We start from the raw sequence: 23,867 nt of genomic DNA on the forward strand, positions 1-23,867 counted from the left end.
AACTGATTTAAAATGGATTCAGAAGAGACTTTTTTATGACGTCTATACGTACGTATGTATCTCGCATAACTCAAAAACGAGTAGCCTCAGAACATTGAAATTTTGTATATAGGACTGCTATAATATGCAGTTCTGCACCTCCCTTTCTGGTTGTAATCGGTGGCACCAAAAGTACATATATTGTTACGGATTCGGTATTTAAATAGTTAATGTTAGTAGAATTATAAATAAAATTGCTTTATTCCCCGTCCAGTGCAGCGCGTGACGCATATTAAAAGAAAGCTAAGCCGGAAAATTAAGAATACAAGAGCGCGAGCATTTAACATTTAATAAATAGATATCTCTTTTTGATTTCGAGAAATTGCTAGAGCCAGCTCGCGCGTGATTTAAAAAGCTTATAAAAGGAGGAAAACCTCTCAATTTAGTGAGTTATTGTTTTAAGAAATTGTTTAGAAAACTGCTCTTGTTGACTGCAGCGAATTCGCGGATTAGCTTTCTCTGGCTGTTTTGAATTAAGTTCTGTTGAACGTTTGAGTAGTTAAAAGATAAGATACTGTAATACTTTACGAATATCTGAGGAAATTGAAGCATTGTTTTATTTGCTGTGATAATAATAAATTTTGTCCATTTTTCATCGAACTAGTGCATTCATTTCCTAACGAACCCGTACACACCGAGCCGAGTAACAGAGTGGGTATATATATATATATACCCATTCTGATACATATCCACTCTGTTACTCGGCTCGGTGAGCTCAGTTTTAACCACGAAAAATTCCGGGTACCATATTTAAACGAAAGTATCAATTTTGACCGCTATCGAACGCAATTTAGAGCACGATCATGTGATCCGAACCTAAAGATTAAAACCAAAGCCGTAAGAAATACACGCATTATATTATTACAAACCATAAATTTGCTTTAAATTACGAAACTGTGACCTGTTCGTGTTGATCTTACTGTTAATGTTCATTACATCTTGAATGTAACATATCATTTGCAGATGTAACAAATCATTCGCCTATCGATCAAAAATAATGTATTAAGACGCCCCTGTATGGCCATGCACAATTACGTAAAATTCTTCAATAAACTCCTGAGGTGGCCTCATGAGGCTCCAGGGAGTTGCCGCAACTAGATAGAGAAGGCGTGGGACATATGCCTGTTTACCTCTGTTAAACACCAGGCGTCCCCGTCCTCCGTCACCTGTTAATGTTCATTCTCATAATTGTTTTAACATATGAAAAAAATATATACAATTCAGTGTTACATTTTTGAAAAACCGATCATTTTAGTTATTAATTGAAAATTAATTTCCTCCATTTAAGAAATTAAAATATACGTACTTTAGTGTCTGCTTTCATCAGAAAGTATTTCTGCCATACAGCAGAAAGTTCTTTGAGACTGCGGTAATCAGCGTAATACAAGGAGTTAAGGTAAGGGCTTCTCGTCGTATTTCTATCACGTGTGGAGACAGAATTACTTATGAATCAGGGCAAAAGAATTTGATTCTATTAAACATCATATGAGTATTTATCACCAAATATATGGCTAGTATAACTGAGAAATTTTAAGTTGCAAATTAATATCAAAGAGAAAAAAAAACAAAAATTGAGACTAAGGATAAAGCATTGATCAAGAGAAACTGGGAAATGTAAGTAATAAATATTATCATTGTAAATTTTGTAAGCAGTAGATGCATTTAGGAGAACTGTGGCTATATCTTACAATTTTAAATAAACTTCATAATCTTAGCCAAAATGTTGTTGAGCTTGCAGTGGAATTTGCGAGGAATATTGAAGAAAAAGGGAGTTCAGTTTCAAATTTTTTATGGACTATAATAATGCGAGTGAAAAAAAAAGTTGGAATTTTGCTAATGCAAAATGTTACGTGAAGCCAAGAATTCATTTGTATTGGCATTTTTGGCAAACAATAGGCAACTGTCCAGAATACAAGAAACAGAAAATTTAGTGGAATCTATGAGTGAACTACTTTTCAGTACGTTAATTAGTTGAATAATTATTACACTTCACTATTAAATAAGGGAAACATATTTGCTTTTTACGCATTGCAAAATCTTTTTCGGCTTCTTTAGTACAAGTCACGATCTCTCGATGTGCAAATAAATGAATGTTTTATCATTAAAACAACAAACTGATCAACGTTTAAGTTTTTGTTTATATGTAGGGTGCCTGATAATCTTAGGAAATATTCTGCCTTTTTCTCATTATTATTTCTTTAAAAAGGAAATATTCTGCCTTTTTCTTCTTATTATTTCTTTAAAAATAGACTTGTAAGCTTAATTAACTAATCAGTTATTTGAACTGTCAGCCTTTACGATAATTTTTCTTTCCGTTTCCTCACCAAAAATGCAATCAGTTGGGCAGTTGCATGTAAATGACATGCAAATCAGTTGGGCAGTATTTAAACTGAAATTTTTGGATTATAAGACAGAACATGCTTCTGCTTTCTGCGGCCATGTTACGAGTTCAGACTGCTCTGATAAGTTGTATTTATTCGGTTTTGCGTTACTGCTGCCGATATTTGAATCTGAGACGCTGGTTAGAAATTCTGAGCCAGCTTAGATTAAAGTTTAATTGTGTAGGCTTTGACTACTATTCTACGTTTAACTGAAATTTAACTGTTACTTTAGTTACATCGCAACGAGTTGTGGTTGATATTGTTAGCACAAGAAAGTGCACTTATGTTATAATTTCTGTTAAAATAAAAATATTTATTTTAAACCTTTTAAACTAAGTTCTTGTAGTTACTTTCAGACATAATAATTCGCTTCACGTCTATTAGGTGTTTTTGGATAGATTAACTTTTAACAGATCGAGAAAAAAACCTCTAAATTTATATATATAGATTTTATGTTTCGAAATTTATGAAAAATATGAACTATTTACTTTCTGTTAAAGTCTGTGTTTAACAGATATATTCAATACTAAAGACTAAGTATGGAGAACCAACCTTACTGCTCCGAATCACTTAAAATGATATTTGTAAAGTAATTACGAAAGAATTAATAGGAGAAACGATCAAGAAAAATGTGCTAAAAATACCTTATCAGTGTAGGGTTCAGCACACAAATCGATTTGTTCCTCTTGCAGCTTCTTGGCAATGAAATCTCCTAAAGTGAATGGTTCGGAAGGGCAATGAAGAAGTGTTTGTGTGCTTTCTTTCCTGCGACGCAATTTTTTATTTTTTCTGTCAGATTTATAACCACTGGAATCAGATGCCTTAAAAATCAACAAATCGTTATTTAAATAACCTTTCTTTTTACGAGGTAGTGTTAGTGACTTTCCATTATTTTGAGAATCAAAGCTAGAAGAATTCTGGATCGAAGATTCTGAGCTATCATCGGCAGTTAGTAAGTAACCATTAAAATCCGATTCATTACGGACTTGTCCTTGAGTGATGTCTTGACTGTATGTTCGAATTTTGTCTTTTAGCTTCCTTCGAGAAGATTCCATTAGGTATTTCTCCTCTTTGGTGATGTATGCTCCACTGTTGGGATACACTGACCCATTTAAATGACCAAACGTCGACCCGCCTATTGACAAATCGGACAGTTTTTCTAAGTAGTTCATTTGTGAAAGAAAATGATCACTTTCAGGAGTGTCTATTACAAGTCCCGCCCTCGAAAAGTACAGTTGCTCTGAATAAGCGCTAATTCCACGTCCATAAGAGTATTGTATTTTCTGATTGGATTGTAAGTCAGAGTAAAAGTAAAGCTTTTCTTCAGCTCTGCTTAATGGAATGTTTAGGATATCTCTGTGGGAATCATCTTCTGTTCGTTCTATGCCGTTGCATGGTATGGGAGGCAGACTGTGGTCGAGATTATTTATTTCGTTGCTATCATAAGCGGTCACGTGGTAACTATCTTGATTTGTTTCTTTAGGTGAGCATGAAAGATGAGGCATGTAAGTTTCCTGCAAATTCACTGTACACGATTCGCTGCGTTTTCTTGGAGAAGAGAAAACATCCAGTCTTGTGCAAAATGGTGGAGTTTTGTTTATCTTTTGTTGATGCAGGGGTGAATCATTTCCTTCTGCAGTGTCATATGAGGCAGCAATACTTGGATTTAAATCTGAAAATTAAAGGATTTTAGGATCGTTATGCAATTTTTATTTAACATGAAACAATAAACGAGGAGTATAAAAGAGATCGGGAGGCAAAAATAAGTTAAAAGGAACTTTTATATATATATCATAAAATATATATAGGCACTACAGACTTATATATTCATCTGCTCGAAATATTAAAAGTTACAGTTTTGCCAATTTACGCAACTTTCGTAGATTCTTCTTGCTGTGGTATTTTAATATTTGTTCTTTGGCATGTTATTTTTGTTATAATTAAATGGGTTACGATTTTGATCATAGAATCGGGCGATGCGTTTTTATGTGACGGCAAAAGGAAACTATATTTTACTTTTAAAATATTCTTTTCCTCCTTTCCCATATAAAAAAAGCAGAAATTCAGTTTACTTTTAACTGTTAAAAAGACAGAGAGTAATAAAATATATATACAAGTTTTATTTCGCTATGACAACAGATTTTTTAAAAAAATTTCCAAACAGTTAATTCATTATTTTTTGCTATAAGGTTAAAAATTGTTTTAACTCGGGAATGAAAAAAGTAGGGTCAGTCGAAGTAAGTGACAAAACGTTTTCTAAAATTGAAACAATCTTGTGAAAATAATAAAAGGAAAGCAAATATCAATTGTCTCAGAACTCGTTTGGATCGCAGTTACTACAGAGTTTAACTGCATATCACCATAAAAAGCTATTAGCATTCATCTTCAATGTTAGTTCTTCTTGATTAAACACTAAATGTTTCGTTGTTCAAAATTCTGAAGTTTGGTTGTAATCTTTCAATGTCATTAGCAATTATTATATCTTGATATTTTATTATTAGAGTGTTAAATATTGACCAAGACTTGCTCTTTCAAAGCTACCACATTGAGAAAGTTATGGTAAATTACATATTGTTTTATATTTTTAACTCCCTAGAAATGAGACAACTGTGTACCTAAAAATAAGGCAAATATTTCAGGTTTAAAACTAAGATAATTAAAAATATATTCAAATGCATTATAGAATATAAGTGTTATTGACTTTTGTTGTTAAAACTTGATCGTTAAAGAATCTTGTATTAGCTCCCGTTCATGTAAACTGTAATGATCTAGAGCCTATTTATTTTAGTTGGCCAGAAACTGTCTGTCCAGAAATTGTGTTTCTAATTTTTCGTAATAAAAGAAACACATTGCTGGCTCATTTTAACTTCTATAGATACTTCAGTGAGAAATACCCAAAGAAGTTGCTTAGTTTCAAATTAAGACTTAAGTAAATTGGGAAAAACAATAGCAGAAAAGATAATACTACACAAGAAAAAAGGTGCGACTACAGCAGCTGTAGAAGCAAAAACCGGAATATTTGCAGTGGGGTCAAGAAACATATGCTGAACTTAAGTTCCTTCTTTGCAAGTCAGAGGTAAAAACAAGGAAGCTTTGGACCGTAAAACAGATCTTACTCCAGCTTAAGAAAATAATTTATCATCAGTTTGAAAAGATGGCTAAATAGAAATCTCCGCTAAGGAAGAACTAAATAGAGTTGCCTTTGATTTGATGAAAAGTAAGTTTCAATGTATGGTGACTGATGCTTAAAGAACTTATCAGGTTTACTTGCTTTGGGAACATTAAATGTCCTGACTCGGAACAGGGAGCTTACTAAAGCTATGTTCAATAAATTTGGGAAGTAGACAATACACACAGGAAGGGTATACGAAACCCTTTATTTTTCTCTTTTTACAATGATTTTCGGACTTCGGAATACAGAGACCAACCACTTGTGGTCTGAACGTAAGAATATAAAAATATTAACTAAACTCTAACTAAACTTAACTTTGGATTAATCAAACAAGTGCCTACTTCAAGATTGGCCGTATATTAGCAAAAAGCTGTATGTAGTACAGAGAACTGCTAACACTACGATACGTTTAAAATTATCAAGAGGATTAAACCTCTGGCCTTGGAGGCAACCAGCAACCGAGTAAAACTACTATGGCAAGCGGCCTGCTTCTAATAGCTCCTTCTTCTCTCTTGCGTGGCAAAAAGCCACAACTTAAGTACTTGGCGTTCGCAAGACAAATTTGCATAAATAAGTTAAAGCTTTTAATTGTGGCCGGAAGTAGAAAATAAGAAGTGATAGTAAAGATTTAAAATAAAATAAACGTTAGTAAAACTTAAGATCCTTACAAACTTTGCATACCAATCTGATCAGTTAATAACATATTCTAATCAGCTTGGAGCTTTATAATGAAAACAAAAGAATGCAGCAAAGACTTATTCCTAGTTAATGATTTGAACATGACAAAAGTTGAATGTAAGGTGATATCTTTGAAAGATCATGATAAAATACCTGGAATTATTCGATGAGGCAAATATTTCAGGATATCCATCTAGGTTAAAAAGAATTTACACTAACTGGGCAAAATATTAATCTTGTAATATTTGATGAAACTTTAAAATGCCATTTCAGATTATCGGAACAATGGACAGTTTATTTCTGACAGAAATTCTTGTACAATTATTAGACTAACTAAGTTAACGAAACAGAGAAAACTAAAGAGTTGGATGCCTATCTGCTGCAGATTTTCTTCCTTCAAAAGAATGATACTCTCATTAAAGCGAGTAGCGTTCATCCGCTCAGAATTCTTTCATGTCTTTTACATAAAACTGAAGTATAAATAAAGCATCAGTATTTCGTTTCACTTAATTTTGATGAATAAAATAAAATTAAATTAAAAAAAGAAATCTTGAGTCAAAATAAAAAACGATGGAGCTATTAATACAAAGTAATTAGGTCGAAAGAATATTTTAGCAGAATCAAAGAAAGGGAAAACTCAAATTGCAACAATGGAGCCAAAGAAAGACAAAATCAAGAAATAAGAAAGAAAAATCAAGTAATAAATAAAAAAAGGCCAATAAATAAGAAAAGAAAGAGCGTTTAAGGTTAAATAAACAGGAAGAAATTCATAATGAATGAAGCCGCGAGACGCAGGAATGTAAAAATAATTTGAATGTTCTTTAATTTTTCTGAACACATTTTTTTAAAAGTACTCTTTGAAAATATATTTTAAATAAAAGACATAGTTTTTATTGACCATACTATGAAATTATTTCTAAATTATTTTTATACACGGATTGATACATTATTTCATTAGGAATTTTCTAAAATCAAATTAATTCTTACAATTGAATATCAACCCATATTCTTTGCAAGGAATGTTCACATAAAGCATCTTTTAAATTGTTACCATACGGGAGCTGAAATTTTGGATTCATGAATGCAAATTGCAAGCATAGATTGCAGCGATACCTTTTTTCTTCGAAGCTAACTGACAGTACCTTCAAGACGGTCGATAGCATTCAGCAGCTTCAAGCGATGATCCGAGTTCGCAATTCCCAAGGCGAGTAAATCCTGTTCTTCCAAGCCTTTCAGAGTATCCAAGTTGTGATATCCATTGAGAACCAGAACATTCATGTAAGTCTAGAAAAATAATATCAGTTGTTTATAGAAATTAAGTACCTAATTTTAATGAGAATATTATATATACTAAAAGTATTTCTACGACAGACAAAATTAAAAAAAATATACAAAGGTTCAATACTTTACAGTGCGGTTTGTTCCTAAAAGAATAAACATCATTTTCGAAGCTTGAATCTTTTTGCATCAGAAGCTACTTATAGGTGAAGAATGGAAAGGAAACACTAAGAGTTTTTAGACAAGATAAAAAGAATGAAAGATTCTAGACCCAAAGTATGCATATTATACTTTTTCGAAATGCATCCAGTTTATTATGCTTTGGCATACTTTTAAACCAGTCTTGGAAGAAATAAGTCCAAATGACGAAAGCACACTTTCAGTGTGCACTGATCAAGAGCTCATTAATCTAACTAAAATAGTAACACGATATAGGGCTTGAAATGGAAGTCAGATTTTAGCAACAGACCTACCGAAAATCATAGAATTTCATTTTCCAGCAAGTACACCAACAATATTCGTCTTTTGATGAACAAACGTAAATTTTAAACAAAATATTCTCTACTGTCATACTCTATATCATAGGGTTTGATGTCACTATGCTTCATTTCATGTTGCAAGATTTAAAATCTTTTTGTTACCTAAGTAAAGGAAGGTAGAAAAGCTTTAATTCCATTTTTCTTAGTAAATGCCTAATTCTCTGTATAAAAATTAAATTTATTGGAAAATTGTTGAATTTATTACACGAAAAAATAAAAAAAAATCAGTTATTCAGAAATAAAATATTTTGTCAAAAATATATCGAAAAAAATTAATTAATATACTATTATGATTTTCGTGTGGAAGCTACGATTTTCGTGATTTTTATTTTATATAGAATGTAATAATCAACAAAAATTTTTGGTGATGCTCAACAGCTTTTATTTATTTGTATTTATGGGAATATGATGGTATACATTATATAAACTAATTCACAATTATAAGCAAAATTTAGAAACATTTATATTTTTAAAATTCAAATGAACCACATCAAAGAACGAACGGCACACAAAATATACTGTTCATAATGTTGTTAGATGACATTACATGCATTGAAAAAAAATTTTTTTAAACGAAAGATTTTTATATGCATTGAGAAATTCCCAGAGGAATATTTACAACTATTAAGCACGGTTTGCTTCTTGTTTTTAATATTTCGGATAGTAGCTCATATAAAGGAATGAAATTCATATGCGATTTTGTACACATTTTATTTGTCAGTTAATTTTTATAAACTGAGGCGTATGCACCTCTAACAACATGCAAAATAGTCTTTTGTATCTCTTTCGTATAAAAATTATTATTAATTTTACTGAGAGTTTTGAAATCGTTAAGAACAATATAGTTCTTGGAGGTCCTCTTTCCTCAAAATCCATTTTTCATCAGACGAAAACTAGACGCGAGGAGATTAAAGTTTAATCGGGTATAGAATAAGATCTAAATAAATTTTTCACAGCGCTTTCTTGTCAGCCTTGCGTTGGCGTCATGAAGGAGAACATGGATATTTTTATTGGCTGAACTCATCCAGTTAAGTGACTTCAACATTTCTTCTTTGATTATTAAAGCCTCATTTTAGAAAATCCGCAAGATTACCGATTTGTGATAATTGAGATTTTACCGATTTGTGATAATTGTTTCCAATTTATCCACCACAAGAGAGCATTATTGTCAAGCCGCGATGCGCCGGTCTGGGGAATTAACTTATTCATTCTCTCTTAATTCTCGTTCATCATTCAATGAGGTGCAACTGTGACATTTGTAGCGCCTCAGAGCGCTGTCACCGACTACCTGTTCACTATTAATGTTCCTCAAGCGCCGATGGATTTCAGTAGGTAAAATGCAATCTCAGTTCAGAGACTCGATTATACATTGCTGCTTTAAACGAGCATCGGTGTCATCGGCTGTATTGGTACTCTGCTTGGACAAGAACAAGCAGTAGACTTGCAACAGAACAGATGGATAAATATTGAGGATTTGATTTCGTTATCACGCACAAGAGATAAAAAACATGAGGTATTACCTCAAAAATAAAATCTTTTACAATCTGGAACAGCGTTAGATCTGCAAATAAACTTCATTTTTATTTCCTATTTTAATGATAATAATTAAAATATATGTAAATCTGGTTAAATGTTTTACATGGAACATTTATGCTAGGATTATTAAAAGTGGTGTGCACGTTAAGAACCGAAAAGTCCGTATTATCCGAAGGAACGTTGGAAAAAGTGGCCGTATAATCGGTAGTGTAGGACCACACCTTGGTTTTTAAGATATTAAAATAAAACACGGTTATTAAAACAAAGGTACTGAAAAAATAATTACAGGTTATGGCACAGACCAATAAAAGATAGACATAATTTCTGCATATTAAAATTAGTATGATGAACTGCACTAAATTCAGTAGGAATAAAGACGTAAAATTAACAGAAAAGACTGATGAAGAAGAGGTTTGTTAAAATGGATCAATGTGGTCTTCGTTTTGGGATATTATGGTTTCTAAATCTCAGAACTGATTCACTTGTTGAGAGGGAAACAATGTAGGCGATATATATTCAACGAAATATGCGATACAGGTTTCGCGGTATGTTTGCTAAAATAAAATGTCAGGTAATAGGAAGATGAGCAATCAGAAGTTCAATTGAATTCCGTTAAGATATTTTCAGGAAAGCTTCAGGCACCAGAAATCTCCTAAATAATTGATAAGACACGACAAGATTGTATAAATAGAATATTAGTTTATTAATAGTATATGAATATAGTAATGTTTATTTAGTTTCATATAATTTCTTATTAAATCGTATTTTGACGTAAGAGAAAGGCCACTTATTAGTGGGTTTTACTTAAATTGCTTTGTTTGACAACTGATTCCTTACAGTATCTTTGTAAAAGTAAACTACTTTTTATAATTATGGTACAAATTCGAAACCTAACCTTTTGCTGATGGTTTCTACTGTGAATTAAAATGAGTAATTTTGTTTTCTTAATCCCTTTGAAACTGGACGAAAGTAGAAGCTACGAATTTTAATAGCACATTGTAACGTTTGGTGTTCTTTGGTAGCATAAACTAACTAGACGTTGACAGATTGTGTAAGGAATTTTCCTTAAATCTGAAGTATGAGAAAGTCCAGAGAAAGGGTGTAAAGAGCCCTTTATTAACTCTTTTATTTACAGATGGCACCGATCCGTGCTTACAAAAGCCAACAATTTGGGCTTAACTCAAAAGGTAACGAGTAACTTAAAATAGAATACAATTTAGTTAGCCTAACGGCTTTTCACAGGTTACTTTTAAATTGCAGGTAGGCTCTGACTGGTATAAGTCGGACTAAACAAGCCTAATGGTTAGAAGCGCTCAACGCCACGCAAATCTAATCGCTAGTAAATCAAAGATAACAACGTGATTTTCAAGTGGGCAGAACAAGCTTTAAAATCACCTTCCAAAACTTTCCCTTAAATACTAATCTCTTTCTATCTCATTTGAATACACGCGCGCTAACTCATTTACATTTTGGCAAGGAAGCGTCGGTTGAAAGCGAGATTGCTAAGAAAGTTGCTTCAAAATAAAATGAATTGTTTAGTAACTTAAATAAATCCCCACAACACATTATAAGGATTTTAAGTTTTTACTAACGTTTATTTTATTTTAAACTCTGCTATCCTCTCTGATTTTCAATTTCCGGCCAGAATAAACGCAAGTAGGACGTTTTATGCTAATGAGTTTGCAAACTGTAAAAGGTATTTAAGAAGTGGCTTCTAGCCAAGAGATAGAAGAGCCTTCCTGCTACGCGCGTGTTTTTCAGTCACATCATATCTGCCTTTAAGGTCAGAACTTAGTTCCTGCTGATTTAGTTATTTGGATATTTCTTATTTTTTACGTTTTAGACCAAAAGTGTTGGTCTCTGAATCCCGGAGTGCGGGAGCGCCTGTACGCTGCGAGAAATAAAGGGTAAAGTTAACCCTTTTTACTTGTTGGTTATTCCACGCACACACGAACATAGCTTAAGTAAGCTCCCTGTTCCTACTCAGGATTCCAGTAATGTTTTCCAAGCGATAAGGCTCATTGTGAAAAACTGAAATGGGTCCAGACAGAGTTGGTTTCATTTCTATGTTGATATTTATGATCATATAAACCAATAAATAAACTTATTAGACTTTCAGTCTTCCATTTCTCTATAAAGATTTAAAGTTAATTTAATTAAAGCAATTTTTAAAGTTACAGAATTTATAATTTTGAGAGAAAAATATTCTCCGCTCTCAATTACTCATATGAATTACATAAGTAAACTAACACTAATTAGCAATATACCAATAAATACTAGCAATCAGGGTATCCTTTAGGCATTTTATATACAGGTGTACTGTAATTCCCTTAAATATCGAAATAACATTTGAACGTAGAAAGCTAGTGTTTTGGAAGTTGTATCAACTACAGTAACATAATTATGCTTCATCATATGAGACCGATCGCAGCGGCTGTAGAGGCGAATTCAGAAAGTTATCGGAAATACTATCGGATAACCATGATAGACAGCGAATCCGATCACCGGTATAAATGTATCCCTAATGACATCGCAAAGCATAAAATGCAGAGAAGAAATGATATTACGAAAATGGAAATCCTACGTCATATCTTACCACGAGGCGGGAACGAAGAACAAAAAGAATCGAATGAGCAGTGGTATCGTAAAAATCGACTCAATCAAATGTTAATTCCCTGAACTTATATCTTTAAACTGTTTTTTATGTTATTTATTTTTATGGCCGGCACTAGCCATTTTTAGGCTTTCGCCATTACTAAGGCCAGAAGTGGTGGTCATTTTATTATGGAGGCTCCTAATACGCGGCCACCGTTATCTCCTATGAGGAGAAACACAATTTACATCCATGCCTTCTTCTGGATTCGAACCCGAACCCTTAGGTATCGTAGTCAGCTCCCCTAGAGATTTCTTAAAATCTCTTTTCTACGTAGAACTTAAAATAAATTTCAAGATAAATAAACATTTCAAATGGTTGACAAATGATGAAAACTAAACTCTCACTCACTTTTAGATGGGAGAATAAACATTCTTTTTACTTCTAAAATAGTAATCGAACTTTCCTGGCACGCTTCACGAATCAGGTGTTCATTCGCTTAATAAAGTAAGTTCGTTCATGAACGAATAGATTATCTCTGTTTCTCCAACGCTTCCAGCACGAGCTCTCAGAGAACTGTTGAAGAGCTACCGTTTCCGGGAATTAAATTCAAGTTGATCCGTTCAGTAGAGTGGAATCGGTTCTTTGAATCACTTCTGGGCCCACCAGCGGCCGAGCGGTAAAGTCGCTGAACACTGGTAGTTCGGTCCGAGGTTCGAATCCCGCGAACGGGCTGGCTGCATGGGCGTTTTCGTGGTTTTCCCCATGTGTAACGTGTATACGAGCCAGTTTCCCTTAGAAAGTCCTCCACGAAGGCATCCCTCCCCTTAGGCAGATAGCCCTCGAGGCTTTGCCATAATCACACACACACATTGAATCAGTTCTAGAGCGAATCACTCAACTATAACATACATCCTATACAAAGATGGACATACGGTATCTAAAAATTTGTTTATTATGCCCTCGTTCTCCTAGACTGAATATAACACATGTTTCACACAGTCTTTATTTATAACACACAAAAAAAAGTGGGATTGAAAATAAAAGAAAAAATGTAAAAGTGTTTTTCATTACGGATGGAATGTGGAATGTGAATTTTAACGTCTTAAACTTGGAATATTTCAAAGGTAAGCGATTTTTTTTCTTTAAAACGTGCAGAACCTCTGTAAAAAATACGAAAATTACAGAAAAGTTGCAATCGACGATTTCCATGTAGTTTGTTATATCCAATTTTCATACTTTCGGTAACTCAGTATAGCGGCATAAAATAACATTAAGTGTATAGAATATTGGATGGGTTCAAATGGTTCGTTCATTATATTCAGGGGTTGATATTGTTTGTTAAGCGGGGTTCAACTGTATAATTCGAATCTACATGTTATCCCCGCAAACAGAGGACATGAATTTGTGTCAAGTTTATTTTGCATTTTAATTTGAAGTCTACAGAAAATTTTAGTTGTTTTATTTTATATCATTGTTGTTAATTTAGTTCTCTGGGACTGTAGTAGTAGCCAGGAAGAAAATTCGTCTTTAGGGATTAGAGATTAGACCATTTTAGTTAAGCAAATTGGAATTAAACCTTACATTCTTAACTAGATGAAGGTACTTAGGAGTTAGTGCAAACTACCATACCAGATTTCCTAGATGACTTATCTTTAGTGTACCGTCTTTTACACATTTATACCAAGACAACATCTCACCACACAAGCTGGCATCAGTGGGGAGCTTGTTATTAGGCTATTTCAGGTATACGATCAATCGGTTTTAGAGATAAAGTAGAATGGCCACTGACGTAATTTGGCAGGACTCCTTGCAAGTAATCTGGCCGACTTCCATAGCTCTACCGGATGCCTTGCAAGATATAGGGAGAGATAATGTGGACAGCTTGCCATTTCGCGATGTTAATCGTTTTTAAACCTATCTGTGTTATTTCAGCATGCAGCAGCATAACACTTGGAATGGTGTAGAACATCTAACAAGAAGTTCTAGTTTGAATACAGATGTGTATTGCTGCTGGTAGTATATTGAGCATGCTTAGTAGGGTATGCCAAAAAACATTTTTTTAAAAGTTTTCCATTGCTATATCCTGAACAAGTTGCCTATCGCTTATTTAGCTATTCAAAATGGGAAAAAAAAAGTTTTCGTATAAAAATAAACCTGGCGTTCCCGCATCTACCCAAAGTTTTTAAAAATAGCGAAACGTTGCTGGCTTCGTCAGTTTTTCGAATTACTAAAATCACTATTATCGAAAAGCTGTTCCTTATATGAAGTTTGCTGCATGGGGAACACGAAAACTTTTAAAACCTGGAATTTAAATATATTTGTTGTTTGCTCAAAAAATAGAAATTTTTTTGCAAAAATAGCAATATTTCATTATTTTCGGTAATTTTAATTTTTCATTTTCAGTAAACAAGCGGTGAACCTTAAAATTATAAGAGTGCACCTTAAAATTATATCTGGGGGGGGGGAATTCCGGCATAATATACCTTGATATAATATTTAGTCGTCCTAATCAAGCTATCTCTTGTATAAGCGGCACACACCTTTTCAGGTGCTTCGGTCACAAGTTTTACACACCGTTCTACAGACAGAGGAAACTTTGGAAATAAAGTCGTAGCGATGTGCCAATCAAAAAACATGCATAAATTCATACAAAATCTTCATTATTTAATTTCTTTAAATACAATACAGGGCGATAATATTTGGATTCAATTGAAAATTCCATTTTGAGACTAATAGCCCTTCTGGGCTAACGCTCCTTTGGACTATTAAAAAAAAGACAGGGCGAGGCACTTCTGTATTTTCCGTTCTATTCGGCCGAACAACTTGCATTTTTCATGTTTCGAAATCATGACTTAGGATATATATCAGATTTATAAATAGCGGTTTTTCTAACACGCGTATCGTGACACAAAATTCGGCTTTTTATTGAAATGATACGCCGATTTTTCCCCTTATTTCAATTCTACGCCTCAAATTATGTCATAGTGTCAAGTTTTGTAAAAATCGCAAGAGGACGTTTTTTTAAAATTAGCAGTCAAAATTTTAACTCCGCAGTGTTAATTGAATTTAGCAAATATTTTAAAATTATTCGATTTATTCTTTCATAATTTAAGATTTAGGTTTAATCGAAATAAAATTCCTACATTTTTTCTGATTTAATTTAATAATTTGTTTTTGTTTTTTAGAAATAATCTTTTATAAATTTTTTGAAAAAAAATATTATAGAATTTATTTATTCGAAACGAAATTAATAGTACTTCAGGGCAAATTGCCCCTTTGGACTAATAATAAAGGTCTGTTATATTTATTTTTTAATTATTATTATTTATGTTAGATTTACTATTATAATAGAAATTATTAAAATTCTTAAAAAATTAAAAAATTCGTCCATTTCTGTGTGCATATTCGCTAATTTTATATCAGTCATGATTTTAACACCTGCACTTCTAATTTTTCCTCCACAAATTAAACTCCACCACAAATTAAGTAAGTTTTACTAAATGATAATTTAAGATTAGATGCAGAGTATTGACAATTCAACCATTGCAGCTGTATTCTCTCCTATTCCTCTCAGTTGGATGTCTACTTTGGTTTTTGATGTGTTCCTGGCTTTGCTAGGTTAGGAATCTGCGTTAGGAATTACCTTTCTGCGTGTAAGTTTTTACGTAATTGTAAGAAAATAATGAGAATGGGAGAAGGAGAACAAAATTCTAAAGACCTTTATCAGAAATGGTGGTAATTGTTAAAATTCAGTTTCAAATCAACGAATATATAATCCGTTCTTGTATGGATTTTAAGATTTGACTTGAGCTATTTTGAGCTAAATAGCAGAGCGTTGTGTGGAAAGTAGCTATCGTGGTGCTGAAAAACGATTCGAAGAGGAGGGTAAGGATCATGATATATTCTTTTCGCTTTTATGAAAGCCTGGCTGTAGATACACAGCATTTTTCAAAAACTTTAGAAACAGTTTTTGTTTTCAATTCTTTGTAAGCGTTGCTATTATTTCTCTTTCTTACAGTTTTTAGTAGGTGGGATAAAATTTTTCACATTGAAAGTAAGAAAATTTTATATGAAATAGTGTAGACAACAAAGGGCTTTTAACTATTACCTAAAAACGTCTATTTAACTGAGAAGATAATGAGCAATTATGATTGATAAGTTTTATATTAATATGAAATTTAAAATTTGTTTATTTGTTTGTGATTTCTGTGTTAGTCTAACTACGCCTAATTGAGACGAAATTTCCTTGATTGTTTGACAGAAAACATAAGCTAATTACTTTAGAGGTGTAAACTAACACCGAGTAATTTTCCAAGTCAATGAATGAAACTGTGGCTGTAATTTGTATGTTTATTAATAATTAATGGAAAAATACGTCTGGAAGGAATCCTAGTTTCATATGTTGTGGTAATGTAAAAGTTACAACGTCCATACATCTGGAAGGAATCCTTATTTCATATGTTGTGGTCATGTAAAGTCTCATTCTGATTATTTGGAAGTCCCGACTTCGTCTTCTTGCAAGAGTACGATTAGTTTTTCAGTGATATCTTCTCACTTTATAGCTCATTTTACTTCTCTATTTTTTCAGCGATCAACTCGAGATTTTGCGTATAGGTAGGTTGGAGAGTTCCTTACTTTATAAATGATAAGTTACAGTTGAACGTGAAGAATCTTAAGAACTGATAAGAGAATAATCGCTTGAGTTCGTGTGACAAGAAATAACAAGATGGAAGGGTAAATAACCCTTTATTATTCCAATAAGACTTAACAGAACTCCGTTTTGGAGTGTACAATAAAAGCCGACACTTGAACTTAAGAGGCTAAGAAGTAAACTAAAACTAATCTAAACTAAAGAGATATAGCCGAAGCTATCAAGATTCTAACCGAGTTGGCCCCTTAACGCTAATTGACTGCGAAGTTATCAAGGGCCTAAAGTACGGCCGAGAGTAATAATAGCATACGAGAGAGTAGCCTAAAAAAGGCGGACGCTTGCAGACAGAATACCCGGTAACTCTCTCAGGTCTCTCACTAAGACCGAAGAACTTCGCGGTTAAATACCGCTCTTCCTAACTACGTTCTGGCCGGAAGTAGTAAGCTGAAGTTAAGAATCGACAGGAAAGGAACTTAAAATTTAACTGTTAATAAAATTAACATAATTCTTACAAGGTAATGTTCTATATAAGAATATAAGACATCAAATATCTCAGATGTGACTGAAATTCGAAAAAGTGTGAAGATAAAAGTATTTCAAACCTTATTAAATTTTCAATGACAGTTTCACAATTATCATGCGATCTTATTCAGATTTCATGATAAGCTGTTTCATAGCAAAATTATGTCTTTTAACTTGACGGATAATGTACTAATTTTTCAATTACATAATATCTGAAAAGTTCAACAACTTAGATGTTATAAAACCTATTTAAATTTATTCATGGAATTTACATCTCCAGTCCGCCACTGCAACACATTATATTGCTTACAATTTTTCTTGTTAAAATATATGCTATTAATTAAATGTTACTCAATAGACACAAAAAAGCTGTACATTTGTTCTGATATGAACTTTAAACATTAGATACGTCGTTCATTGCGATGTGTTGAAGCAAAATCTGTATTAAGTATGAGGTTTTTTTGAATTATAAACATGAGGTTAATTCACTTAATTAGTTCAATGTTTTAAATTTTGTGTAAAACACTTTGAAATATTTCGTCAGCATTAAACGTATTCTCACTAAATCCACATTTTGATTATAAGATCGTTAATAAACATTTACGCTTGTTACATAGTTATTAATTTTAGTATATATTATGTAAAGAAACAAGTTTTATTGTGTTCACATAAGTACAAATTATTTACGTAATATGATAAAACCTCAAAGTTTGCATATTATTATATAAGAACTTTTGAATGATTCTTGCAACTGACTGCAAAGCTCCAAGTTGCAGTCTAGAGTCGTCCGTTTAAACCATTCCTTTACGGGAAAGAAGCAAGTACGCTCTACAGATTCTTGAGTACATGGACGTTGAAGAAGAAGATTTAAGAACGCAGGGTAATTACATTCTGGAATTCGTGGATTAAAACTGGAGCACTTCTAGCATGCACATTACGCTGTTGACTAGAAAAGTTTCCCCTTACGTGAAGCTAAAATGAAAATTACTGCAGTCATAGAGGGCAATTGTCTCTTTTACATAGCAGCATCGCTTCAAGAGGCTATGTCCCATTGTAACATTTATACTGAACCTACAGATATACACAAATAATCTTATGCCTTTGTGCTTGATGGATTATTATCATTACAGTAATCAAATTATACTTTATACTTATCATTACTTGTGTGCGTTTACTTGTGCGGATGGATCTATTCAGCACATCTTTACGAGTATAAAAGATTGTATAGGTGTTGTGTTTGGTATATATCTTTAGAAACATCTCATATTAATTACAATAAAGATATAAACGAACATATATTATTATTTTTAAATTGCTGTCGCTATTATTACCCAATTACAATCCCTCTGAGTCTGATGTATCCTCTTCTTAGTAACGTTACATCAGATTTAGTTGAGTTCCTCTTCCTTATTTATTTTTCTAATTTTGGTATATATTTTCAGGTTTCTATAATTTTTAGGTTTAAATTTCACATTTCTTTAATTCTTATTTTGTATATTTAAAGCATATTTTGAAGTTCATTGGTACTGAATTTCACTTTTTTGGGCTTCTTTGTAAAATAGGTTCCAAATTTCTTACTTTTTCTCTATACTAATAAATTTTCAGCAGCATATTGCGCGAAAATATTTTACGGGCAAGTTATTTACAAATAAATAATTAAGTTTTTAAATAAAAATTCTGTGATACTGTAATATATATATATACCTACTCTGTTACGCGTCTCAGAAAGCTTAATGTTTATTCTTATATGTTGGTAAATTGTGCTTTGAAAGTGATTGAATTATATTGTTCGTATGTTCGGTTACGGTTTTTATGCCTTTATTCAATCTATATGCAATAGTTGTAGAATTAGCAACGATTTAAAAAATTAAGTTCTTAAGTTTAAAGGTTTAAGCTAACGAGGCCGCCACTTGTTAACATTTGAAACTCGTAGTAGAATAATGAATTTAGTCAGTTTGCGTACCAACTTCAGTATGTTTCTGTCGAGTGGCAGAAAAAGAAAATTTTCAGTTCTGTACACCAAACAATCTGTCTTCCTGCCCGCTCGCTGAATGGTTTGTTTTGCGTAGAAACAGTAATTTTAATTGAAAAAATTATTTTTTAAATATGTTTTTAACTATATTTGGTGTTTTATGTTTTTCCGTATTTTAGAATTTTTAATGAATAATGGTTTGTGTTTTTATGTATTTTTCCTTTGTCGCGAATTATCTGAATTAATAGAATGAGAAATATGGCCTAAATTCGAGGAAATAAATTTAAATGAAATGCAGCAAAAAATTTGCATAATTTAATACGCCGTACAAGGAAGTCATGTGGTGTTCACATCAGATGTCTTAGGCACCGACTAGTGTATGTCAAAGGTCATTAGATCTAAAATTTTGGTATAAAAGATAAAACACAGTGGAAGAACTTCAAATTAACGGTAAAACATGGATCAAAATTTTCTTTCATTTTCTTTTTATATTAATTTAGCATTATTTTATTGTGTAATTTGTTCCATAATATTGTTGATTACATTTGTTCATTTCCTAATTAAACACTAAATTCATCTATAAATTATCATTTTTGTGTTCATCCGATACCTAATTTATTACGATTATTTAAAAGTATTTGAGTAAAAAAGTTTAGCGGCGATACTGATTGTTGTAAGGGATTTATTTACTAATTAGGTAGTGGCTACTACTTAAACGCAAGTGAAACACAAGCGATTAAATGAATATTTACCGTCCCTTGCTCGGGATATATTCTATTCGAGAATCATGAAGTCCTTTCACGAGTACCTTTCAAAAGATTTAGTACATCACTTGTTTGAAGCAAGATCACAAGCCAGGCGATTCTAATCCGTAAAGAGCTAGATGATTAATCCTTACATACTTGTCTCTTAACGAAGAGGACTTAGAAGAGACGTAATTACTGTATACCCCACCAGCCCATTAAGGAGTCAGGAAGTTCAGAACTAAGGATTTTAAAAGAAGCATAGTACTAGAGACATCCAGATTGTTAAAGTGACACTTTTCAGGTAGTAAAGTTTGATGGCATTTAACTAAATGGTATCTTTCTGAGAAGGTAAATAGCACTTTGCTGTACTACTAAGAGGAAGGCGGAAAGGCGAAAGAAAGTAAGTTTAACGAAATGCAGAATATTAGACAGAGAAATAAGCAGTTTAGTTGCAACTCACTGAGAAGATATAATCAAGAAAGACTGTATTCATGTTTCGTAAGTAATATAAAACAATACTACGTAGGGTGAAACTAGATTAACATTCCATCAGCACGTTCAGTCATAAATGGTTCGTACTAATTTATAAAGAAAGGTTCTGAAGGCTGATTGTTAATGAGATTCGCTTACAAATGAGCGAAGTACTATAGGACTTAAGAATTAATACTGATCGCAAATAAAATTAAAATACCTCATTTTGCAACAATAATGGAAAATAGCAAACATAAAATTATGTGAGATCATCATACACATTACTTTCTAGTTTTGAAGATTCGACAATATGTTAACTAAGATAATTAAGATACAATAATAATAACTATTAAGATACAATAACTATTAAAGAAAGTTAAGATAGAATAATAATAACTATTAAAGAAAGTTAAGATACAATAATAATAACTATTAAAGAAAGTTAAGAAACTTTAATTTAAAAATTAATAAATACTGATAGCTATTTAATGACTGGGTGAAAAAAGATAAAACACTTTATAAATGTTATTTTGTTGACTTCTAACAGGTAAAATCTCTAAACATTTAGACATACATATCTTATTAGACATACATATCTGATGAAATGGAACTTAGACATATATTTACAATAGTTCATCTTCATCAAGCAGAATGATTTACAGTGTACTTTAACACCTTTTTAATTTCATAGGAATATACCGTAATTTTATATATTCTTATAAAATTTATATATTCTTATAAAATTACGATAACACCAGTTTTAAGTCAAAATCCATATAAACCAAGTATACTTTCTCTTTTTCAAATTTATGGGGGGGGGAGAAGAGCTATTGCGTAGGTTGATAATATCGTGATAAGGTTACATAAAAGAAGAAGAGACTGAAGATTTATATGGACAAGGATGTCAAGTGAGAATAAGCTGAAAATTATTATTTTTTTTAACTTAAAAACACGTTTTCAATAGTTGTTAAAATAGTCTTTATTAAAATAATTAAATCGTTGGCAATGTTAAAAACGCAAGCTCGAGAACCACAAATTGCTCTCGCACGTAAAATGTATAGAATTTGATTTTTGAAAATAGTAAGTTTCTTTCTTGTCGAATGGTATGTAGCCATTTTTTTTTGCGTTCAATAAAATTTTTATGCTGTATTTTGTTTTGAACCTGATGTCACAACCCAGGTTTTGCATAGCGGTATCGGCCACTACACCACAATATAAATAATTACACATATTTAGGTATATATTACGTTTTAATCATGTATTCTTTTCCCACAGCAATTGTAACAATAACTATAAACGCGCATGCACCATGTGAACCAACATATCTGCCAACACATCAATGTAGTCCATGCAGCAACACATTTTTCATAATTTTATTTCCGATTTTTTTTCGTTATGGCTTAAGAGTATTACTTTTAATAGCAGATACATAAATTATTAAAAACATTGTCCACGAGAACATTGAATGTTTCACTTTGATATATCAAGAAACCAGTTAGCGAAAGAGGTCTAAAAATTTCCTGAGATGTCTCTTCGTGTGCTGAGTGCTACTGGATTATTTTATTTAAGCAAAACTAACGACAGATAACTGACGACAGATAACTGAGATCCATCCTAGTTTTTACAGAGCCTTCTCCAAAGGATGGAATCCGAGTTTCTTTTACTCTTCTCATCAATCCCTGAAGACAGAGTTTCGGCAACACGCCAGACATGGTTGTGTTGTATGTGGTAAGAATTTATTTTCCTTCTGAAATTTGTCATTAAAAGCTAAAAAAACACTGTCTGTAAAACTGAACTATAAATATGTATTATTTATTGGAATGTAAGATTGTTAATGTGTACCTTAAAGAATTTTAACAGAAGTTTCTAAACATAGCAATTTTTATCTTTTCCTTTTAAAGTCATTAAAAGTTCAACTAATGATGCTATTTCACTTTTTTAAAATATTAGAAAACAGAAAACTGAGCCAGTTCACTAATGATTAGTGAAAGTATATGGAAGTTTTAGCTCAAAGAAACTTCACCGAAATTATTAAAGCGAGAGACGCTGAAGATATTTTCAATAAATTTTTGATTACGAAACATCTCTATTACTAGCGAGCAATCTCGAGAAATATAAACGAGCATATCGTTTATTCAGAACTTTCTCTTACATCAAATTTTCCAGAATGGAATTATATCAAATTTATTTCTTGAAAATGTATTCGTAATCAACATCGTTAGAATGAAAAATTGCATACGAAGTGAAAAATTATTCGATAATCAGTTGAAGCAAGTAATGACCCATACTGATGCAAAGAACTTTCTTTTTTTTCTTTTCTTTTTTACATTATTTTGATCTCATTATGATCATATCTTACTGCACTATAAGATACTTACAGTTTCTTTAAATTTGTTCAGCGATTTAATATATTATATTGGATATCTCTTGAATTCAGTAGAAATAATCAGTGCTTAATGCAGACGAAAAGCGAATCTCGGAGTTATCCAAAAACATTTTATATGTGCAATGGATGATATACACAGGGATACGTTAAATGAAAGGAATAGTTTTGCTGCGATGATGCTTTTGATGAACACATATTGAAATTACAGTATGAAAGATAAGTTACCGAGATAAAGGATGATAATTTTAACTTTATATTGAGTTTTATTTTTATATATATAGTAGACGCTTTTCATCAAGTTCTGATAATAATTAAATGTAATATATGCAAAAATAAAAGAATAAAATATATGTGACATCAAATCAAAAGTTTTTAATATTTTTTGTCAATTGGTATTTGAATATTAGTAGATCGATATTACAGAATGTGTCCGAAAAGCCGTGCAAAACTTCGGTATGTAAAACACCAGTTTACGGTAACTTTTAAATTAATCTGATATTTTAAATCCATGATATGTTTTGAACTTTCTGTGAAGTTTTTCCAAAATGCTTTCCTATTTATTCATTGCACTTAGAAATGTCACAATCTTTCAGAAACACTCAGGCAGAAGGATTCCATTCAAAGCGATTTTTGTGGCGCAATGACCTTCAAGTGTTATACAAGAGATTTTGGTTAATATAATCCGTATCATAACATGATCATGTCAAACCATTATACAGAACGAAAGGGAATGCACAATATTAAAAATGTTGGCAACATATTAGCATTTTAAAGTCATTTTGTTATGCATAAACGATGTTATGTTTACGAAATCTTATTGCATGTTTGTAACAGATTACTTTATTAATTGTTTATTTCAATAACATTATTAGCCCAAAGGGGAAATTTGCCCAGAAGGAC

At 32.0% G+C, this 23,867-nt stretch overlaps 1 protein-coding gene across 1 annotated transcript in view; it reads right to left on the reverse strand.

Moving 5' to 3' along the window:
* LOC118191029 (SAM and SH3 domain-containing protein 1-like) overlaps positions 1-23,867 on the reverse strand; it is an 810,623-nt gene that overhangs the window by 20,565 nt on the left and 766,191 nt on the right. The window contains exons 13-14 of the mRNA XM_085815408.1: positions 7,413-7,554; positions 3,065-4,092 (exon numbers count right to left, since the gene is read on the reverse strand). Of these exons, the coding sequence (XP_085671534.1) occupies positions 3,065-4,092; positions 7,413-7,554 (1,170 nt within the window). The remainder of the gene's footprint in view (positions 1-3,064; positions 4,093-7,412; positions 7,555-23,867) is intronic.

This window comes from Stegodyphus dumicola, chromosome 1 (assembly GCF_044657685.1).
Source record: "Stegodyphus dumicola isolate Sdum_Otavi_A_Nest chromosome 1, ASM4465768v1".
Classification (NCBI taxonomy): Eukaryota; Metazoa; Arthropoda; class Arachnida; order Araneae; family Eresidae; genus Stegodyphus; species Stegodyphus dumicola.